At 41.9% G+C, this 19,188-nt stretch overlaps 1 protein-coding gene across 9 annotated transcripts in view; it reads right to left on the bottom strand.

Annotated features, from left to right (window-relative positions):
* The window catches only part of RFX3 (regulatory factor X3), a 295,498-nt gene that overhangs the window by 230,575 nt on the left and 45,735 nt on the right, over nucleotides 1–19,188 (bottom strand). For 2 of the 9 annotated variants that reach the window (XM_019815721.3, XM_019815720.3), the window contains exon 2: nucleotides 12,323–12,396. The exons of 6 other annotated variants lie outside the window; for them this stretch is intronic. In XM_019815721.3, coding sequence (XP_019671280.2) covers nucleotides 12,323–12,356 — 34 coding nt within the window. In that variant the 5' untranslated portion in view covers nucleotides 12,357–12,396. Of the gene's footprint in view, nucleotides 1–12,322; nucleotides 13,846–19,188 lie in introns of those variants that run through there. One more of the 9 variants, XM_045043104.1, reaches the window with a different exon arrangement.

Raw genomic sequence — 19,188 nt, 5'->3', positions numbered from 1 at the left:
TTTCTAGGCTTTGTGTTTTTTTTTTAACTTCATTTATACTCACAAGGAAACTATATTACAATATGAGGACCCGCTTACTAATTAAGGTATCTATATATTTTTTATTTTTTTTTTAAAGAGAGTATGTGTGCACCTGAGTGGGAGAGAGAGGGAGACGGAGAGGGAGAGGAGAAGGGAGAGGGGGAGAGAAGGGGGGGTGGGGAGAGGGAGGGAGGGAGGGAGGGAGAGGGAGAGAGAGGGAGAGAGAGAGAGAGAGAGAGAGAGAGAGAGAGAGAGAGAGAGAGAGAATGAATCCTAAGCAGACTCCACACTCAGCACAGAGCCCAACATAGGGCTCGATACCATGACCCTGGGATTATGACCTGAGCCAAAATCAAGGTTCAGATGCTCAATGAAGCTCCTAGGTATATATATTTTAAAGGATGCTTTATTAAAATAGAAGACTCTTTAACTGATAATAATACATAGGCCATTCCTTTCCAGAGGAAGACCTTCCCCAAAGGCTTTATACTCTGGAGACTTTACCCTGTAAGTCAGATTATCAGTGATCTGTCAGAATCATAGTATCCCACATTTAACAACCTGCCAATCCTTGTTCTAAACTTTATCTGCTGGCAAATACAATATAAACCATTACTTAACAATATGGCAACTTGGATATATTACCAGCCCCATTAAAACATCCTTAACGAGTAACTACAAAATCAAAGCTCTTATTCCTGTATTCCAGGAGCTTACAGTACACCTGGGAAGAAAAGGCCTCCAACCTGGACACTTCTATTAAGAACCAGGATACTGTATATGCCAAAGTAGAACGGTGAGCAGTAAAGACACCAAGACTGCCATGGCTAAAAAGAAACCAAAGGGGACAGAATGAGATAGGAGAGACTTGACCATTCCTGAACAAAGGGTTTGAAAAAATGAATGAGCCTGAGACTGACAGAGATGTGAATGACTATGTGAGCAACATTTTCACTGGAGAAAGTACAGACTCCTTACCGGAACTGGAAGATTAGAGACGAGTACAAGATAAGGTTGGAAAGATAGGATTCAATTATTATTATACGCCAGGCATAGTACAAAAATGGAGCTGTTTGGAAAGAAATTCTAGATTTAGGACTTTGGTCTTTTTACCCTGTAGTAGTAAAGTAATGGCAATTTCACATTCATTATCTCAACCAATCATCACAACAAATGATTTTATAGGACGGAGAAACAAAAGGCCTAGGAAGGCACACTCTTACACTTAAGGTAACACAGCCAGAGCCAGGGCAAAAAAGCCCAGGGCTCTTTTCTTTCTCTGTCTTCTATACCACTCAGCTCCTCTAGCCAAGAAAACAATACCTCTTTTTGTTTTTTAAGTGTGATCGTGAGGGGTGCCTGGGCTGGCTCAGGTGGTAGATCGTGCGACTCTTAATCTCAGGGTTATGAGTTCGAGCCCCACATTGGGCAAGAAGCCCACTTTAAACAATTTGTAAGGTAGGGGCACTTGGGTGGCTCAGTTGGTTAAGTGTCTGATTCTTGGGTTCGGCTCAGGTCATGATGTCACGGTTCCTGAGTTTGAGCCCCGCATTGGGCTCCACGCTGCTGGTGGGGAGCCTGCTTGGGATTCTCTCTCTCTCTCTCTCTCTCTCTCTCTCTCTCTCTCTCTATCCCTCCCCACCCTCTCTCTAAAAATAAATACACTTTTAAAAAATTTTTAAATAAAATAAATAGGGGCGCCTGGGTGGCTCAGTCAGTTGAGTGTCCAACTCTCGATTTCAGCTCAGGTTATAATCCCAGGGTTGTGGGATCAAGCCCCGCATCGGACTCTGCACTAAGCATGGAGCCTGCTCGGGATTCTCTCTCTCTCTCTTTCCCTCTGCCCTTCTCCCAGTGGCAGTCTTCTTTTTCTAAGATAAAAAATTATCAAGGGAGGGAGGGAGGGAGGGAGATGTGATCAAAGCAATGTTTTAGTTAAATACATATGCTCAGGCTGTATGGGTTGAAGTAGAAGGCAAAGAACAAAGAAGCGAGGAGAGGAACTAGTACTCTACTATAATAATCCACAGACGGTGGGAACAATAGGAATGAAAGTTATCATTCATGGGCTGTTTAAGAAGATTCACTTGTTTGAAAATGCCAAGAGACTCAAAAGATAACGAGGAGACCAGGAGGGCCGCTAATAAAATTGAAATGTCAATAAATAGATCCATTTTGTAGAGGAAATTAGTTACTGTTGTCAAATGATGCCCAAACACCAAGATATTAGGTCAAACATTATGAGTCTCAACCCCCTTAAAACAAATACCCAGAGTTTACCCCTACTGGATATTTTATTTACAGATATTCATTAATTGTCTGTACTTATAAACTCTAGACCTTCCACCAACTCTCAGAGGTATCCATATTTATAAAGCCCAGTAAGAGTTTATGCCCACTGTCTAGAAACCTTTAAAAATAGTTGGTACACCCGAATCTAAAGAATTAGCAAATATTACCTGTTTAATTAAATCTATCATTGAGTCGAGGCTTTCTTTCAGGGCATCGGGATTATCTGCCAATCCCAAGTAAACACCCAAAGGCGTGCAACTAAGAAAGTATTTTAAAATCTATAAAAAGATAAAATCTATCTTACCTCTTAGAAATTATTTCTCAGGGCAGGGTTCCATTTTTAAATTCTCCCAAGATTCTCAAGGATTCCATTCAACTATGATATTAGTTAAGGGACAAGAACACTGGACGAGTAGCTCCTTAAGAGCTGTAAGTCGATATCCCACACATCAAGTAGTCTTTAAAAGGGGATAACGAAGAGAGTTAGGACCAAGGGAGGGAGAGCTGAGCCCCAGCGAAATCCCATCCAGCCTGGAGCAAACAGAGCAGAGGTCAGTGCTGCTCTTTGCAACGGCCAGTAGAGGCTGCCAACGCACAGGGACACGAGCTCCCCGTCGACCCCACAGACACGGGAGGAGGTGTCGCCAAAACATAAAGCACTTCCCTGGTATAATGGGAAGACCAGCGTTTTCGGAGCTCATCACAGAGCATTATTCAACAGCAATCACCAAGAGTCTTTTCAACCATAGCTTCTGGGCATGTGTCACAGGAACAAAGGAATCGCAGCGCATCTTGAGCACTTTTGAAAGCTGATCACACTTAGCCGCTCTCTGACCAAAGGAGACCATCGAGCCTTATGGGAATACCTTTCCAGAGAGGATCCCTCAGACATGAGAAAGTGGATATTCTCACTTAGAATACCCGGATTTATCGTCTTTAAACCCTCGTCTGAATAGATGGATTAGTTGGCTTCTTCAATTAAGGTGAATCGTTTACAGCTGGAGGAAACGTTCAGTTACTGGATGCGAAGCCATAACTGGATCTCTAAATTGGAAGTATCAGTCTCAAATGACAAACATTAATATGCTTAGAAGGAACTTTCCTCCTCTTCAGCAGTCAGGTGGGATTCTGGCCGTCTGGGTCCCTCCCCCCCGAGCCAGGAACAGCAGCGCTCAAACACGCCGAGCGGCGGTCGCATTTTAAAATTCACTTTGTGAATCTGCTCTGCCATTTTAAGAATTATGTATCTGGCCCTTTCTGCGCTCCAAACACTGCTATTTCGTGTGGAGGGGAACTCTGCCGTCAATCACAGCTCGCGTTCGCCTCGCAAATACGCGCCGCGACTCTCACCTGTCACTGCTCTTACATGTAACGTAGGCAGCTCAGCACTAAATCAATTTAAGGAACTGCAGAAGTTAAATACATACGTTATTATTATGATGACAGAAAAGGCAATGAATGTCTTGCAGCTCCATTTGCTTTCTTTGTTAGGGAAGAAAAAGCTAATTATCTGTAGCTGTCAACCATGAAGACCCAGACCTATTTAAATCAACATTAGCCTTGGACAACTGAAAACGGTTCTCATATTTTTGCCTGATTGTTTTCTTTTTTGCACCAAAAAAACCCCCCATAATTTCATTACAAAATATTAAACATTCCGAAGGACAATGTAAAAACAAGTTGAAAAACTGTAAAACTACACGTCTGTATCCCTTTTCGCAACCAATTTAATATTTCAGAAAACTGCCAGGTTTCTGTAATATCCATTCTCTAATTAGTATAGCCAAAATTTAGACAGATGTAAAGCCTCACCACACAAATTCCTATTAATAGCTATGATACTTAGAAAATTCAACTGAAAGCCCACAGACTGCTTGGTTACAATGAAATTATGTCACTGACGATCAAGGAAGAAGTCCATTTATTTAATTAACAAAAGAGAAAAAGAGAAACACAGCCCAAAGTTGAAATGCTGATAAGTGGGGCGCCTGGGTGGCTCAGTGGGTTAAGTGTTCGACTCTTGATTTCGACTCAGGTCATGATCTCACAGTGACATCGAGCCAGGGTCAGCCTCCACATTGACAATGCAGAGCCTGCTTGGGATTCTCCCTCTCTCTTTCTCTCTCTCTGTCTCTCTGTCGCTTCCCTGCACTTGTGCTTCTGAATGTGCATACACTCCCTCTCGAAATGAGTAAATAAATAAAACTTAAAAAAAAAAGAAATGCTGGTAAGTGACAGAAAATTCACACTGGCTCATGGGCTTCTCGTTTGTACATTATTGTCTTTAGTTCCCAAGCTTCCTTTCTCCGGTCCGGTCCTATTAGAATCTACAAGGAATAACTAGTTGGTCTTGAATTTTCTCTTTTCAGATTTAAGGACCAACTTGCATATTTCTAGACTATCAAATAAGAACTAAAAGAACATTCTTAAGAAGTCAAAGACAAATAAACCTATTATCATTAGTACATAAACTATGGTATCTCTTAACAACGTGCTCCTAAAAGTATGCAAAGATCATTATTCGTGATGAGGAATGCAAATATCCCCTGCATTTGCTCTCAGAGTTTTCCAGTGATAAACATTATTTTCTGCTATTTTCTTTAGAAGAGTCCTTCTCACACAAGTATACTTAGGAGTAGTTTACAATTTCACATTTTAAAAACTGCCTATTTAGCTTTCTGACGCATTTTTAAACACATGTAACCCCTAATATATGCAAAACACAGACAAATTGAAATGCACTCAATAACGGAAGATAAAAATTTGAGAAATGGCCTCACACAATTATAGTTTTAAAAATGATAGCTCCGGGGCGCCTGGGTGGCTCAGTCGGTTGAGCGTCCGACTTCAGCTCAGGTCACGATCTCACGGTTTGTGAGTTCGAGCCCCGCGTCAGGCTCTGGGCTGATGCCTCAGAGCCTGGAGCCTGCTTCCGATTCTGTGTCTCCCTCTCTCTCTGCCCCTCCCCCATTCATGCTCTGTCTCTGTCTGTCTCAAAAATAAACAAACATTAAAAAAAAATTTTAAAAAAAATGATAGCTCCATACATAAATCCCTAAACCCGCCTTAAACAGAAAACTATTTCTAACTACAGCTGACTCACAACTCCAAGATTCTGATGTTCCACAACCCCTCCTTGAAATCTGAAGGAATCGCTATTGGAGACCGGGAGAAAAAGTCAAGAACCATTAGTATCAAGAAGATAAAAAGCAAACTATCTCAAATCCCAAGAATCACATAGGAAGATGGCTAAGGTATACAGACGTGGCCTATCGTGTAGGTAAGGAAGTTTAGTTAAGTAACTAACCTGCCAAAAACTAAGTACAGTTCTCACTGTCCAAAACTAGCAAGTGACAGAATCAAGACTCCATCTCAACTTTTGACAACAAAGCCCAGGTTCTTTTCACAACATGAGACTACCTCCAAGCAGAATTCTTCTCTGGCTTCACATTTCTAGAAATCTGTATCTATCAAGATTGAGAGACGGCTGACATCCTTTACAATTAATGATGCTGGTGACAGTGTTATTCTGTATGCACGCAAACATGGCAGAAATGACAGAAATATGATTAGGGGGTGGCCCTTTGTCTTAAAATAAGGAGGGGAAGATAGATGGTCTTCACGGGTCCTTCTAGCGCTAACATGCTAATAATCTTTGGGTTATTTATCTTGCTAAGATATTCGGGAACAGGTAAGAAGCCTCTGGCTATTTCTTTTCTAATTTTCCGAAATCTGTTCAAGATAACATTATAATTCCTACTTGATCACTGTTTTCTAAAAACTTAAAAACAGTATCCCTGCTAACATCATTCTCACAACTTGGTGAGAGGGATTATTATCTTATATAGGCGAGGGAAATGAGGCTCAAGAAGATTGTGGCGACCTGGCCTGAATCACCAAACTATAAATAACAGAGCAATTCCAAATGCAGGTCTGTCCTCCTCACACCTCAGGACAGTTGCCACCATGTGCCAGAGGCTACCAGAACAACAGCATTCATTTGTCCATCACCATTACTTTGTCACATCCTCCCTCGTTGGTTCTCAGAACCACCCTGTAATGAAATGAGGCAAGTAATACAATTCCGGCCCCATTTTACAAATGAGAAAATGGAGACTCAGAGAATTCATATCACTTGCTCAAGGATCCTCACAAAGGATGGCAAAGTCAAGTCTGAAACCCCGGCCTCCTGCCTCCAGAGCCCACTGTTTCTTCTGTTGTTATATTTCATTGTCAGTTACCGGTTGGCTCTTTGAAACATAGCTTTGAGACATCTCTGTGCCTACCCCGTGTAACCTGGTCTCTCTAAACCTGAACTTCACCGAGTATAATTGAGCTCACGAAGGCATTGCTTATGTGTGATACGGTGACTTCTGTTCACAATATAGATTTTATTTTCTAATCATATTTGTCTAGGCCGGTCAAAAAGATCCCCACCCGGACTTGGATGATCAAGAATAAGATTTCTAATTATCAGGAAGATCCTACTTGAAAACCAACAGAAAAAAAGAGGCCTAATTTGGAAGCTTGTTAAATTATAAATCAGCCTTCTCTTCGTGTACATCCACTTAACAGGACAGACAGTGGTGCTGCCTCTCTGTCTTTAATTCCTCAGACTCTTTCTACCCGAATGCACTGCCATTACTGAAGGCCAGAATGATCTCATTTAGCCAAGCAGCTTCGTGCCCTTTCATTAGGCCCTAATCTAAATTATACTATAAAGACATAAGGCTCTGTACTTGTGACTGGCTCATGATAAAGGGCACTGGCTGGCCATGTGGCCTGATGAAGTCTTGGGACACAGAGGGTCTTTTTTGGACTTTATCAGTCTTAGAGCAAGCAATTTATTTTGAGCCAGAAAAATAAAATATAATCTTGGGCCATCTGGTTCTGTAACACTCTTTATTTGTTTAGAAAGGTCACTGTTGTCAAGTTATTGAATGTTATCTCTGGAATTGACAGGAAGAGAGAAGTTTCTGAAAGCAGGCCAGGAATATTAAAGCACCGGATATTAAGGTGTAAAGCAGTATTTAAAAGCCTGGGCTTTAGCGTTAAAGAGACTACAGTTCAAATCCCAGCCCCACCACCCACCAGTCAAATGACCTTGGGCAAGTCGCCAGCTTTCTTAATCCATTTTTCCTATCCATAAAACCTAGAGAGTGACACTCTAGAGGGATGCTGTATAATGGTAAAATGATGCAACATCGATACTCCTAGCTTGTGGTTACCACTCAAAATAATTATTATATATTAAATATTATATTATCATATATATTAAATATAGTATATATAAAATAATTATTACATGTAATAATTATTCGATAATTGTTATTTTCCGTGTAATGTTTTGTTCTCCTTTTTCTTCAGTTTTGTATGAAACTACAATTTCCATTGCTTTTATAAATGCTTCTCTAGATGGCAAAGTGGAATTTAAATACAGACTCACAATTTACACTATGCCTGTCAAATATGTGGATCCAGAGCCTAATCCTCACAAAAACCTCATTCTCTCTTAAGCGTTTCAGCAATATTCACTACTTTCCAAAATCAAATCTATGGCAGCCATTACTCTCTTGGGGGAACGACCAGGTGGCTGTGTCGCCGAACAGTGAATAGTAACCAGTATCAAACCCATAGCTGAACATCCTCAGTGGGCTGGGGGCACTGCGTCTTACTGGCCACCTGTTATCGTGTCCTGATGCTGTTATGCAATAGTTATTTTCTTTGCATTAGGTAGTCTTCTATTAACGTCTCGAGGGCATCATGAGGCCCAACTCCTGCAGGAACAAGATGATCTAGAGTTTTTGTAGACAGACTCGTTAGGCCTGGCCCCTTTGTGAGAAGAGACCGGCAATGTGATTAAAAATACGCAAATCATTAAAACCTACATCTAACAAGGCAGCGCGATCAAAATTCCATCCAGAATGTTGCCAAAGAGCAGTGTTTTCAATTCAGCAGGCCAGGTTCCAGATCAACTTATCTAACCCCTCACTGACCATCTCAAGGGTGGGCAAAGATTTCCCTCGCACGTTGGCACAAATGGCCGTCCTGACGTGTTGAACCCAATTATTCCCACATATGACTGGTTTCCCCAGACCACAGCAGGCACTCTAAGCTAGAGCAAGGCTAGTATCAGGCTGGGAAGAACAAATCCATCTGTTTTCTACCCAGTATTAGCCGCTACACAGTTTCTTGTTTGGTGTCGACAGTAACAGGCACACATCTTCCCTATGAACCACTGAGTTCTCTGTTTACTCCGGAAGACTGACCAAAGACAGGTGGCAGTTATGAAAGACAAACTTCAAGCTCCAAGATCTAGCAAAGACGGAATACTTACAAACCAACAAAAATCTAAAACATACACACTGAGTCAAGGGCTACAAAGATAAACAGACCAGGGAAGTCGAGAAGCCTAGATGGAAAAACACGTAGGAGTTCTCTTGACTGACCTTCGTTTGCCCAACTTAGCTGTATGACACCACACCCTGTGCTTCCTCTCCAACCGTAGTAAAAGATGCCCATGGCATGCTGAAAACTCCCAGCCTGCAGAGTCATCTCTGGGGCGCCCCTCACAGGTTTGCTACCAAGAGCTGAGTTGTATGCACCCCCAACACCATTTTGTTCCAAAACCTCATGGGGGGGGGGGGTATTGTTAGTGTAATTAGCTAATCTAATTAAATATTAGATAAGCCATGAAAGCAAAAATCGAGTGTTCTGTCTTTAGAAACTAAATCAAAAGCTTTGGAAAGACTTAGAGGTAAGTCACTACACACTTTGCTGTTGAAATAGGTAAAAGTAAAAAATAGAAAAATGGGCAAAATCTAAAATACAGAATGGTGGTTCTCAAATTTCAGTGTGGAGGCCTTGTGAAAACAGATAACTTAGCCCCAGTCCCTTGGTTTCTGAATCAGGAGGTAAAGCGTGAAGCCAGAAATCTGTACACTAAGAAATTCCCGAGTAAAACTTGGGGCACCTGGGTGGTTCAGTCAGTTAAGCGTCTGACTTCCACTCAGGTCATGATCTCACAGTTCGTGAGTTCGAGCCCCACGTTGGGCTCTGTGCTGGCAGCTTGGAGCCTGGAGCCTGCTTCAGATTCTATGTCTCCCCCTTTCTCTCTCTCTGCCCCTGCCCTGCTCCTGCTCGGTCTCTGTCTCTGTCTCTGTCTCTGTCTCTCTCTCTCTCTCTCAAAAATAAACATTAAAAACATTAAAAAAATTCCCATGTTATGTAGAGCAGCTGGCCTGGGACCCACACTCTGAGAATCAGTGCCTTTCAATTCTCTAAATTTTAAAATCTACATGAAAGAAAGTGTAAAGTGGAAAGGGTTTGTTAGGAATGTAGATTAATGGGAGATGGGTTCCCCACAGCAAACCTACGATACAGGGAAAGGCCGGGGTCCTAATCAGAAGACAGTCTGTTATGTGCGTGATTTAAGATAAAACAGAATGTTAGTGGGATGTAGGCATCATTTTTTACGACTGACTGTTTTAAATGACTTTTTCAATTAATGGACAAGCTACGAACATCAAACTCATCAGAAGACATCCGTCAAGATATGGGCCATTTAGACACCCCTGGGGTATGACAATCCATTCCCCCCCGCCTTCACTGGAAGAAGAATATTCTAACTTGATAGCTTCCTTGGTTCCTAAAAACACAAGCTCACAGCATCAATGAGTCCTTTATGAAAATTAACGGAAGGAAACCTCACTGAGGATGGAGTGGGGAGGTCAGCAGGGGTAGCTCCCAGGCCCTGCCCCTCCTCTTCAACTGCAAATCCACAGTAGGAAGAGACTGGACCTGGCAGGCAGCTACCTCACTATTCCAGCCTTTTCTGCCCTGGCAACAGTCCGGCCAATGAGAGACAGTCACGACCCGGCCACTGAGAAGCCACTCTACTTGCGACCCCCAGTGTATGGCAGGGGACTTTTGGTTTCTAACAGCCCTCCCGAGTCCCCTTGCCTCTACAGAAGACCCTATCTCCCCTTTGTTCTCCAGACTTGCCAATGGTTTGACGACAGCTGGTAGCTCCCAGACTGCAATTCTCTGCTCTTCCCAAATAAACCCATTTTTTGCCGGTAGAGAACTGGCGGTTGTGTTTTTAAGGTTAACGCCTTTAAAATGAAAGCTTAAGGGTGATGGGTATAGAGGAGGGCACCTTTTGGGATGAGCACTGGGTGTTGTATGGAAACCAATTTGACAATAAATTTCGTATATTGAAAAATAAATTAAAAAAAAAACACAAAAACAAAATGAAAGGTTAAGTACCACTATCCAATTTACACATGAGATTTCCGACACAGAGAGGGTAAGAAACATCTCTAGAGGTGCAAGTCAGCCTAGTGGCAGCCTCAAGACTTCAATACGGACCTATCCCCAGATTCAGTGTGTTTCCCCCCACCCCCCAATTTTACGACATGGCAGTATAATCTCTGCAAGTGTCCAAGGCAGGTTAGAAACAACACTGGAGTCCCAATCACTCTAAACACCTGTAAAACATGAAATGCTCAAACTGACACAGCAGTGTGGACTAGGTGGATTATAAGCACTGCATCTGTTGTCTTGAACATCATCAAACATCATCTATAATCTGTACAGGATCATCAAATATAGGGCACTGGAAGGTAGCTGGTCTACCAGCACTGAAGCCAAATTTTTGGCAATACAACTCCACTTAGGCAAGAAATGTGTGGAGAATGGATGCCAGAAAGGTTCACAAGCAGATGCAGCAGGGCAAGTGAAACAGAGACAACCAATGTTCAGACACAAAGAAGCACATTAGGTACACAATGAAATAACGCATCTACAGATGTAACATTTAGGGCCTTCTTGGAAACAAGGGCAGAGCCAATCCAGTCATAGTAATCGCTACTTGACGACGCCTTTAAAGCAAGTTATTCATTTTAGAAACTAGAGGAAAACACATCAAAAAAAAAAAAAAAAAAAAACAGGCAGCTTAGCTCTGTCTTATAAGGTGGCAATGTGTTCATGTAGTATCATATGAATTCCAGAAGTAAAGAGGACTAGCAGTAAGTCAAGCACCTAGGAGTGATTAGAACGGCTGCTGTTAAAAACAAAACAAAAAATACACAAACAGAAAATAACAAGTGTTGGCAAGGATGTGGAAAAATTCAAAGGCTTGTGCACTACTTGTAGGAATGTGAATTGGTGCTGTGATTAGGAAAAACAGCATGGAGGTTCCTCACAAGATTAAGAATAGAATTAGCATATATATCATCAAGCAATCCCACTTCCAGATATACACCCAAAAAAGCTGAAAACAGGATCTCAAAGAGGTAACTTGTACAGCCTTGTTCACTACAGCATTATTCGCGATAGCCAAAAGGTGGAGGCAACCTAAATCCCCATCCATGGATGTGTGGATAAAGAAAATGTGGTATACACATACAATGAAACATTATTAACAGTCTTAAAAATGAAGGAAATCCTGTCACATGCTACAACATGGATAAACCCTGAGGACATTCGGCTACATGAAACGAGACGGTCACCAAAAACACAGACACTGCATGATTCCACTTACATGAGATACCTAAAGTTGTCAAACTCAAAGGAACGGGAAGTAGATTGGTAGGTGTCAGGGGCTGAGGGGAAGAATTAAAGGGGAGTCATTCTTCAATGGGTACCGAGTTTCAGTTTTACAAGAAAAATTCTAGAGATCAGTTGTAAAAAAATGTGCATAGAGTTAACACTATAGCACTGCACACTTAAAAACAGTTAATATGAGTTTTTAAAAACTAGGAATAAAAATGCCTGGAATACCCCAGTAAAGAGATAGATAAAAAAGCATTAGAAATGTTCGAGAACTTGCGTAAGAAAACCAGAGTCTCACAAGATTAGATGCAGTTTTAATCATCGTAACCTCTTAATAAGGCTAATTTCTGGAACACTCTAGACATCTAGGACTTCAGTGTGTTATCTGTGGTGGAAAGAAGGTATGCCACATTGGAATTACTCGGAGGTCGTTAAAAATATTACTTATTCTCACCCAGAGAGATGTTCCCAGTTGAGTGAGCCATCATTACAGATGCAACTGTGCTATATTCTTCAACTGTGCTGGGACTGAAAACAGATTGAGAATTTCATTTTTAAGTGATTGTTTAAATCAACAGTAAGAAAATTCAATTTCATCACTTTTCCCAGAATAAGGAAATTACATGTATTGTTTGATATAATTAAACTGTCTTCGTACCATAAAGCTAAACATCGGTTTTATTTTCTGAAGGCATATGTAATACATTATAATTGTGGCAGCTCTACACGACAATGAACAGTCCTTGTGATGAGATTGGCTCTCCACTGAGCTGAGCACCCATGGAGAACAGAATCGACAATATATGGAAAATGCAGATAGAAATACCTCGCAAGGCTTCTGAAATATTCTGCCCAGAACATTTCTCCAGTCAACAGCACCTTCCTATGTACATTTATCTCCAGGTGCATCTTCCCAAGATCTACTCTGCTCTCCAGAGACATTGCTCATCTTTTCTTTTCCGCATTTAGAGGAAGGAAAAGAACTGAATTTTCCATAGCCGAGCTTTCAGTGACAAAATAAAGGGTATCTCTCATTTCCATATATTTGCCATTTCATCTCCAGGGAAACAAAGCTACAACTTGAGAACCAAGGGTTAATGCAATCATTTCACACTGAGTTCACCTTGGTGCATCTTCCTTCTACCATGTTTTAAATATCTATGGATATAAAGTACCTGACAGTATTAAAAAATTAAGCCCTGTAAGAGGATCCGTGAACCAATATGCTCTATTGGTAACATTTCCTTAAACAACATGAATAGGTTATTTGGCCTGGAAGCTATACATTATAATCTCTTTTCTACAAAGGTATACCGGAGCTCCATAAATCTATTTCTCAACTCCTGCCTTCTTTTGCCATAAATATTTCCAGTGTGCCTTTTGCGTTCCCTTGGTCTGTCTTTCACTCCCCTTTCTGAGTTATTTTCTTAGCGGCTGCCCTGGAAATTACAAGGAGTATTTTAACCTTAAACATTCTAGTCTGGATTAACATTAACTTAATTTCAATAATAATCAAAAACTTTCCTTAGATATACTTCCATTTTCTTCCATTCCTTTTTACTGTTATTGATAAGCAAACTATACTTTTACATGTTATAAGCCTGTCAATACAGGGTTTTTTTTTTTTATTATTATTGCTTTATGCAGTTGCCTTTTAAAACAGGAGAAAGACATTATGAAGACAAAGGCTTTTGTGAGTATTTTTCTGCATATGTCTCATAACTATGTACTTACTTTATTATACTCTTTATTTCTTCATGTGGGTTAGTTTACTGTCTAGTCCTTTGTAGTTACTACTTATTCTTTCATTCCAACCTGAAGGACCCCCTCCTTAATTATTTCTTGCAGGCAAGTCTGCTAACAACAAATGCTCCAGTTTTTTGTTTGATTTGGTATGTTGTTACTTTGTGGTTGTTGTTGGCGGCTGGTTTGGTTTGATAAATGTCTTTTTTTTTTAATGTTTTATTTATTTGGTGGGGCGGGGGGGAGGGGGAGAGAAAGTTGCAAGCAGGCTCCAAGAGGCCAGCACAGAGCCCAATAGGGGGGGTCGAACTCACGAGCCCTGAGATATGACCTGAGCTGAAATTAAGAGCCGAATGCTCAACCGCCTGAGCCACCCAGGCGCCCCTCGTTTGGTTAATGTCTTAATTTCTCCTGAATCTTTGAAGGAGACTTTAGCCAGATACAGAATTCCTAACTGGGAGTCTTTTTTTTTTTCTTTCAACACTTTGAAAATGTCTTCCAGCCTCCATGGTTTCTCATAAGAAGTCAGCCATTCATCTTACTGAGGATCCCTTTTATGAGATTTTTCTCTTCCTGCTTTCAAGATTTCTCTCCCACTTTTGTAAATTTGAACTAGGACGAGTCTAAGTGAAGATCACTTTGGGTTTGGGGTACACGGAGTTTCTTTCATGTGTGGACTAATATTTTTTAGCAAGTTTGGCAAGTTTTCTGCCATCATTTCTTCAAATACTCTGCCTCTTTCGTTCTTCTCCTTCTAGGCCTCCCATTTTGCATACGTTGGGACCCTTGATGGTGGGTGACCCACAGGACTGCTGAAGCTCTGTTCATTTTTATCATCATTCTCCCCCTCACACTGGTTCATCTCTATGGAGCAACCTCTAAGTTGACTAATTCTTTCTTCTGCCAACTCCTATCTGCTATTGAGCAAATCTAGTGAATTGTTCATTTATCGTACTTTTAAACTCCAGAATTTCGGTATGGTTCTTTTTAGGTAATTTCTAGGTTTATGGCTATTCCCTTTGGTAAGATACCGTTCTCATACTTTCCTTTAATTCTTCACATGCGGTTTCATTTAGTTCTTTGAACGTATTTATAATAGCTCAAAGTCTGTGTCTACGAAGTCCCTATCTGGGCTCCCACGGGGACATTTTTCTCTTGGCTGGTTTTTGCTTTTTCGTACCCACTGCCACCACCACCACCCCCCCCCACCCTGTATATGGCACACTTTTCCATTTGTTACGTCTCACTTTTTCATTAAAAGCTGGTCATTTTAGATAATATATTTTAACAACTCTGGTACCAGAATCCTCCACACTGCTCCAAGATATTTTATCACTCGTGGTGGTGGTGTCCTTTTCTCGGGTGCTGCTCGTTCGGCACTTTGATGAACTAATTCTGTAGGTTCTAGAGTCCCTGTAGTGTGTGGCCACGGAGTTTTCCGCCAGATTTTAAGTTCTTGCTTTCATTTTTAAGCCTGGCTTCCGAAGAGTCACACGTGTATCTGTCTAACTCAGTGGCCAGCCACTGGTTGGTCAGATTTCCTCAAATGCCTCGCCTGGGTGTCTCCACCCTTTGCCAAAGGCATCTTTGTGAGAACTCACACTCTCAGACTTCTGTCAGGGGATAACTCGGCCCTAGTTTTCACTTCCTGCTTAGGCAGAGCCTCAAGGTCAGAGGGGAACCTCCGCTTTCCTAGGTCTTTCACAGACACGTGCACAGCCTTGCACATGGCGCAGCCTTTTAGATGTCCAGGAATATGACGGGAGTTTTTCAGAGTTCCCTACAGCTGGCTAATTCTCCCAGATTTCCTTCTGAATTCCTGGCCAGGCTCCGGTTTGCCTCCACGGAAAGAAAAGCCTTAAGCGGTGGAGACACTGCCAACATTTGCTGTGGCTGCGGCAAAGCCCTAGGGGCTTTCTCTCCCCCCAACCTCCCCCCCCCCCACCTCAACCGAGCAGAGCTCTGAGTCAAATCGAATAGCCAACCACTCTCTGGGAATAGACTTTTCCCAGGGAGCCGCAAGTTTGGGCAAAATATGAAGCGCGCTCTGGGGAAGGTGCTTTTAATGGGTCTCCAGGAGTGGCCCGATCTCTGCGTCGTGTGCAACGCTGCCTGCTTCTGCTCAGCTGCCAGGCTGGGGAAGGAGGAGAGATGGAAGGAAGCACGAGTTGAAACGTCACGGACCCCGGTGTCCTCCCAGGTTTCAGGGTTCTTCTCTCGGACGGAGGATCTGCGGGGCGTTCGCTGGCTGCGGTTAACTGCCAGAATTGTGAAGGAGTTCACTTGGGCTGGTTTTGCCGTCGGAGCCAAACAGTTGTTTTGCTGTTGTTTTGTTTTGCTCTGTCGTAGACAGAGATCAAGTGCACGGAGGGCCTCACTCCGACCAATGTGGAAGCCAATCAACTCTGCGATATTTTAAATCTAGTTTCGCGTAGTTTTTAAGACAAAAAAGCATTTTAACCAAAACAAATTGTTTAAAAAATTATACCTTTTTAGGTCACCAATTCTTTATCTGGTGGAAACTTAAGAAAAAAAAATCTATATTACAACAAATAGAAGAGAAGAAAAACTGATCTGAGAGGGATTCAACTGCACAGACAATATCTCGCCGTACTGCATCTTTCCTGTTTAGTAACACATGCAAGGACTGAAAATAAAGACGGTCCCTGGTCTTATCCTCTCTTGGCCCCAAAGGCCTCCCAGGTCCTTTTTGGAGAAAAGGAACAAGTTCACGTGAGGAAGAAAAAGGCTACTCCGTCTGGTCCTACTTGGCCGACCCAGGCCAATTCCAATTCAGTTCCGACAGGGATAAAAAGAGCCACAGAGAGTGGGAGCAGCAGGAAACACAGCAGAGAAGAGAAACCAGGGACCTGCACACAGGAAGGGACCTTATCTCCTGAGGTTTCTCTGGAGAGCCTCCGCACAGAAAAATCACGCTTACCTCAGAATCACCCAAGTATCAGCCAGACCCGTGTAGTCAGGACACAGCAAGACGAGCTTCTTGAAAGGAAGAGTGATTCATTCCTATTATCTCCCTTTAACACGGCCTGATATTGGCAAGCCAGGGAAAGTCCAAAACCATCAAAACAGGCCCCAAGAAAGTAAACACCCTTTAGCAAAAACTTTTATTTTCAAAACCATTCTTTTCCTATTTTTCCTTAGCTCTTCTTGAAGATTTTATTTCTAAGTAACCTCTACACTCAGCGTGGGGCTCAAACTTGCAACCCCAAGATCAAGAGTCATATATGCCCCACCCACTGAGCCAGGTGCCCCTTCTTTTGTCCTTCTTACTGCTGTTTAATCAACTACCCCAAAACCTACCGCTCAAAACAAACAAACAAAAAAGACATTGTATTTGCTCCTAATTCTGCAATCTGGGTTGGGCTCGGCGAGGCAGCTCTCCAGCTAATCGTGCCGGCGATCCCTTGCACGGCGATCCCTTGCACGACTGCTTTCCACCGGCGGGTGGGAAGAGGGCTCGGCCAGAACACCAGCACGACTAGACTTCTCTCTCCATGTCGTCTCAGGGCCTCTCTCCCTCCACGTGGCCTCTTTTGCACACAGTCTCTCCAGGAAGGTAACCAAGAATCTTCCATGATGGTTCAGGCGCCCCAAAAAACCCAAAAACAAAAGCTACCTGGCCTTCTTAAGGCTTCTGTCCAGACCCGGAAAAGCTTTCATTCTGTCACATTCTATTGGTCAAAGCAAGCTACCGGTTCAGCCCAGGCTGAAAGGAAAAGGACTTCCCAAGCGTGCGAATACCCAGAGGCGTGGCTCACCGTAACCGCCATCGACCCAACAGACACTGGAAACGTTTCGGCCACTTCCAGGCGGCTGGAACAGGAGCGGCCACAGAAACTAGAAAATGGCAAAGCTAAAGGAAGGCTGGGCAGTTAGATTCCGTTCTCTGTCCCTCCCCACACCGAGGGTCAATCTGGGTTCACTGAGAATCTTAATTACGGGTAGGAGGGAAACAGAAACCTAATGAATCACTTACAAGCCACACAACCTGGGACAACTCAACCATTCTCTCACAGCCTCAGCTCCTCAAGTGTAAAATGAAAAATGACACGGGCCCTGCCCATCCTACAGTAAGACTAGAGAGGGCAAATGAGACAAGAAATGAGAAGGGACGTCAAAAACCAGAATGTCATATGACAGGATCCTATGTATTGTCAACGCAGGTAGGCTCCATTCTGTTAATAAAATTATAATAATCACAGTTAATTACCCCATATGCCAAACTACCACCACAGCAATGATACAACACGTCATAACGGGCTAAAATTAGGTTATATTGTGTTACTTACAAAGAGTAACAACACTCATACTGACTGTGGTTTATTGTTATCTAATTACACGTCAGGTGCTGTTAGGTGAACTATGACCCTTAAAATAACAACAAGGTAGGTTATTATTCCCCTTTTACAAATAAACAAAAGCCCGTGGTCACCCAACTAGCACGTGAAAAATCTATTATAAATCTTTAAAGTATAATAGGCACATGATATATACCTGCTGTCTAAATTAAAAACAAAGCTAGGGCTATCTGGCTTTCAAGTAAGTCTTTCAACTACATCAAAGTATCTCCCTCTCACAATCTCTGTTTTTACATACAGCTACTGAAATTGTAATCACAGCAAACATATCTAATTAACAGAAAAAACCGATCACCTTCTTCGTCCGCAACATGGCTTCCCATCTGAAAAGTAGCTTCATTTTTTTAAAGCTCTAATCTTCAATCCATCTACTGAGACATTATGAGTAATAATGGCCTTATTATAATGTGGGAGTACCAAATGGGAAAAAAAGTGACACATTTACATACCAAAATGTCTCGAAAACAAACCCCACCAAAACAGCAAATGTTTTTAAATGGCAAAATATGTACAGTATGACCAATAAAGGTCTATATCCTTATACTTATGAAAAGACCTTGAAATTTAAAAGAGGAAGAAAAGACAATGCCCGGCAGGAAAATGGGCTAACAATACAAATGAGCCATCAACAAAAGATCTGACTAGCAAATATACTTAAAAAAAGGTTTTTTTTGTCATTAGTTATCAAAGGAATGCAAATCCAAGGGAGACATTTTTCAACTACAGGATTGACAAAAATACAAAAAAATTTACAGAGATTAATCATCGTGTAGAGAGCATGCAAAGAAACAAAACATTAAAACACTATTCTTAAAAAAACAAAACAACAACACTCTTCTTGAGAGTATACAATGGCATGAGCTTTCTAGAGAGCAAGCTGGTGGTTCAAAAACCATTCAATAGGCACCCAGCCTTTTGCCGAGCAGTTCCATCCCTCACAACTCATATAAAGGAATTAACTGGATGTTGCACAAAGATGTATATACAACAATTCATCGTAGCACCAAACCATAGGGTACCACCTCAACGACTAGAGAACCGCTTAACTAAATCAATAACATTCTTTTTTTTTTTTTATTTTTTTTTTTTTACATTTATTTTTGAGAAACAGAGTGAGACAAAGCGTGAACGGGGGAGGGGCAGAGAGAGTAGGAGACACAGAATCTGAAGCAGGCTTCAGGCTCTGAGCAAGTGGTCA

This window comes from Felis catus, chromosome D4, assembly GCF_018350175.1.
Source record: "Felis catus isolate Fca126 chromosome D4, F.catus_Fca126_mat1.0, whole genome shotgun sequence".
NCBI classification, from domain to species: Eukaryota; Metazoa; Chordata; class Mammalia; order Carnivora; family Felidae; genus Felis; species Felis catus.
Note: the sequence above shows the minus strand (reverse complement) of the source record. Positions and strands in the feature narration are given on the sequence as shown.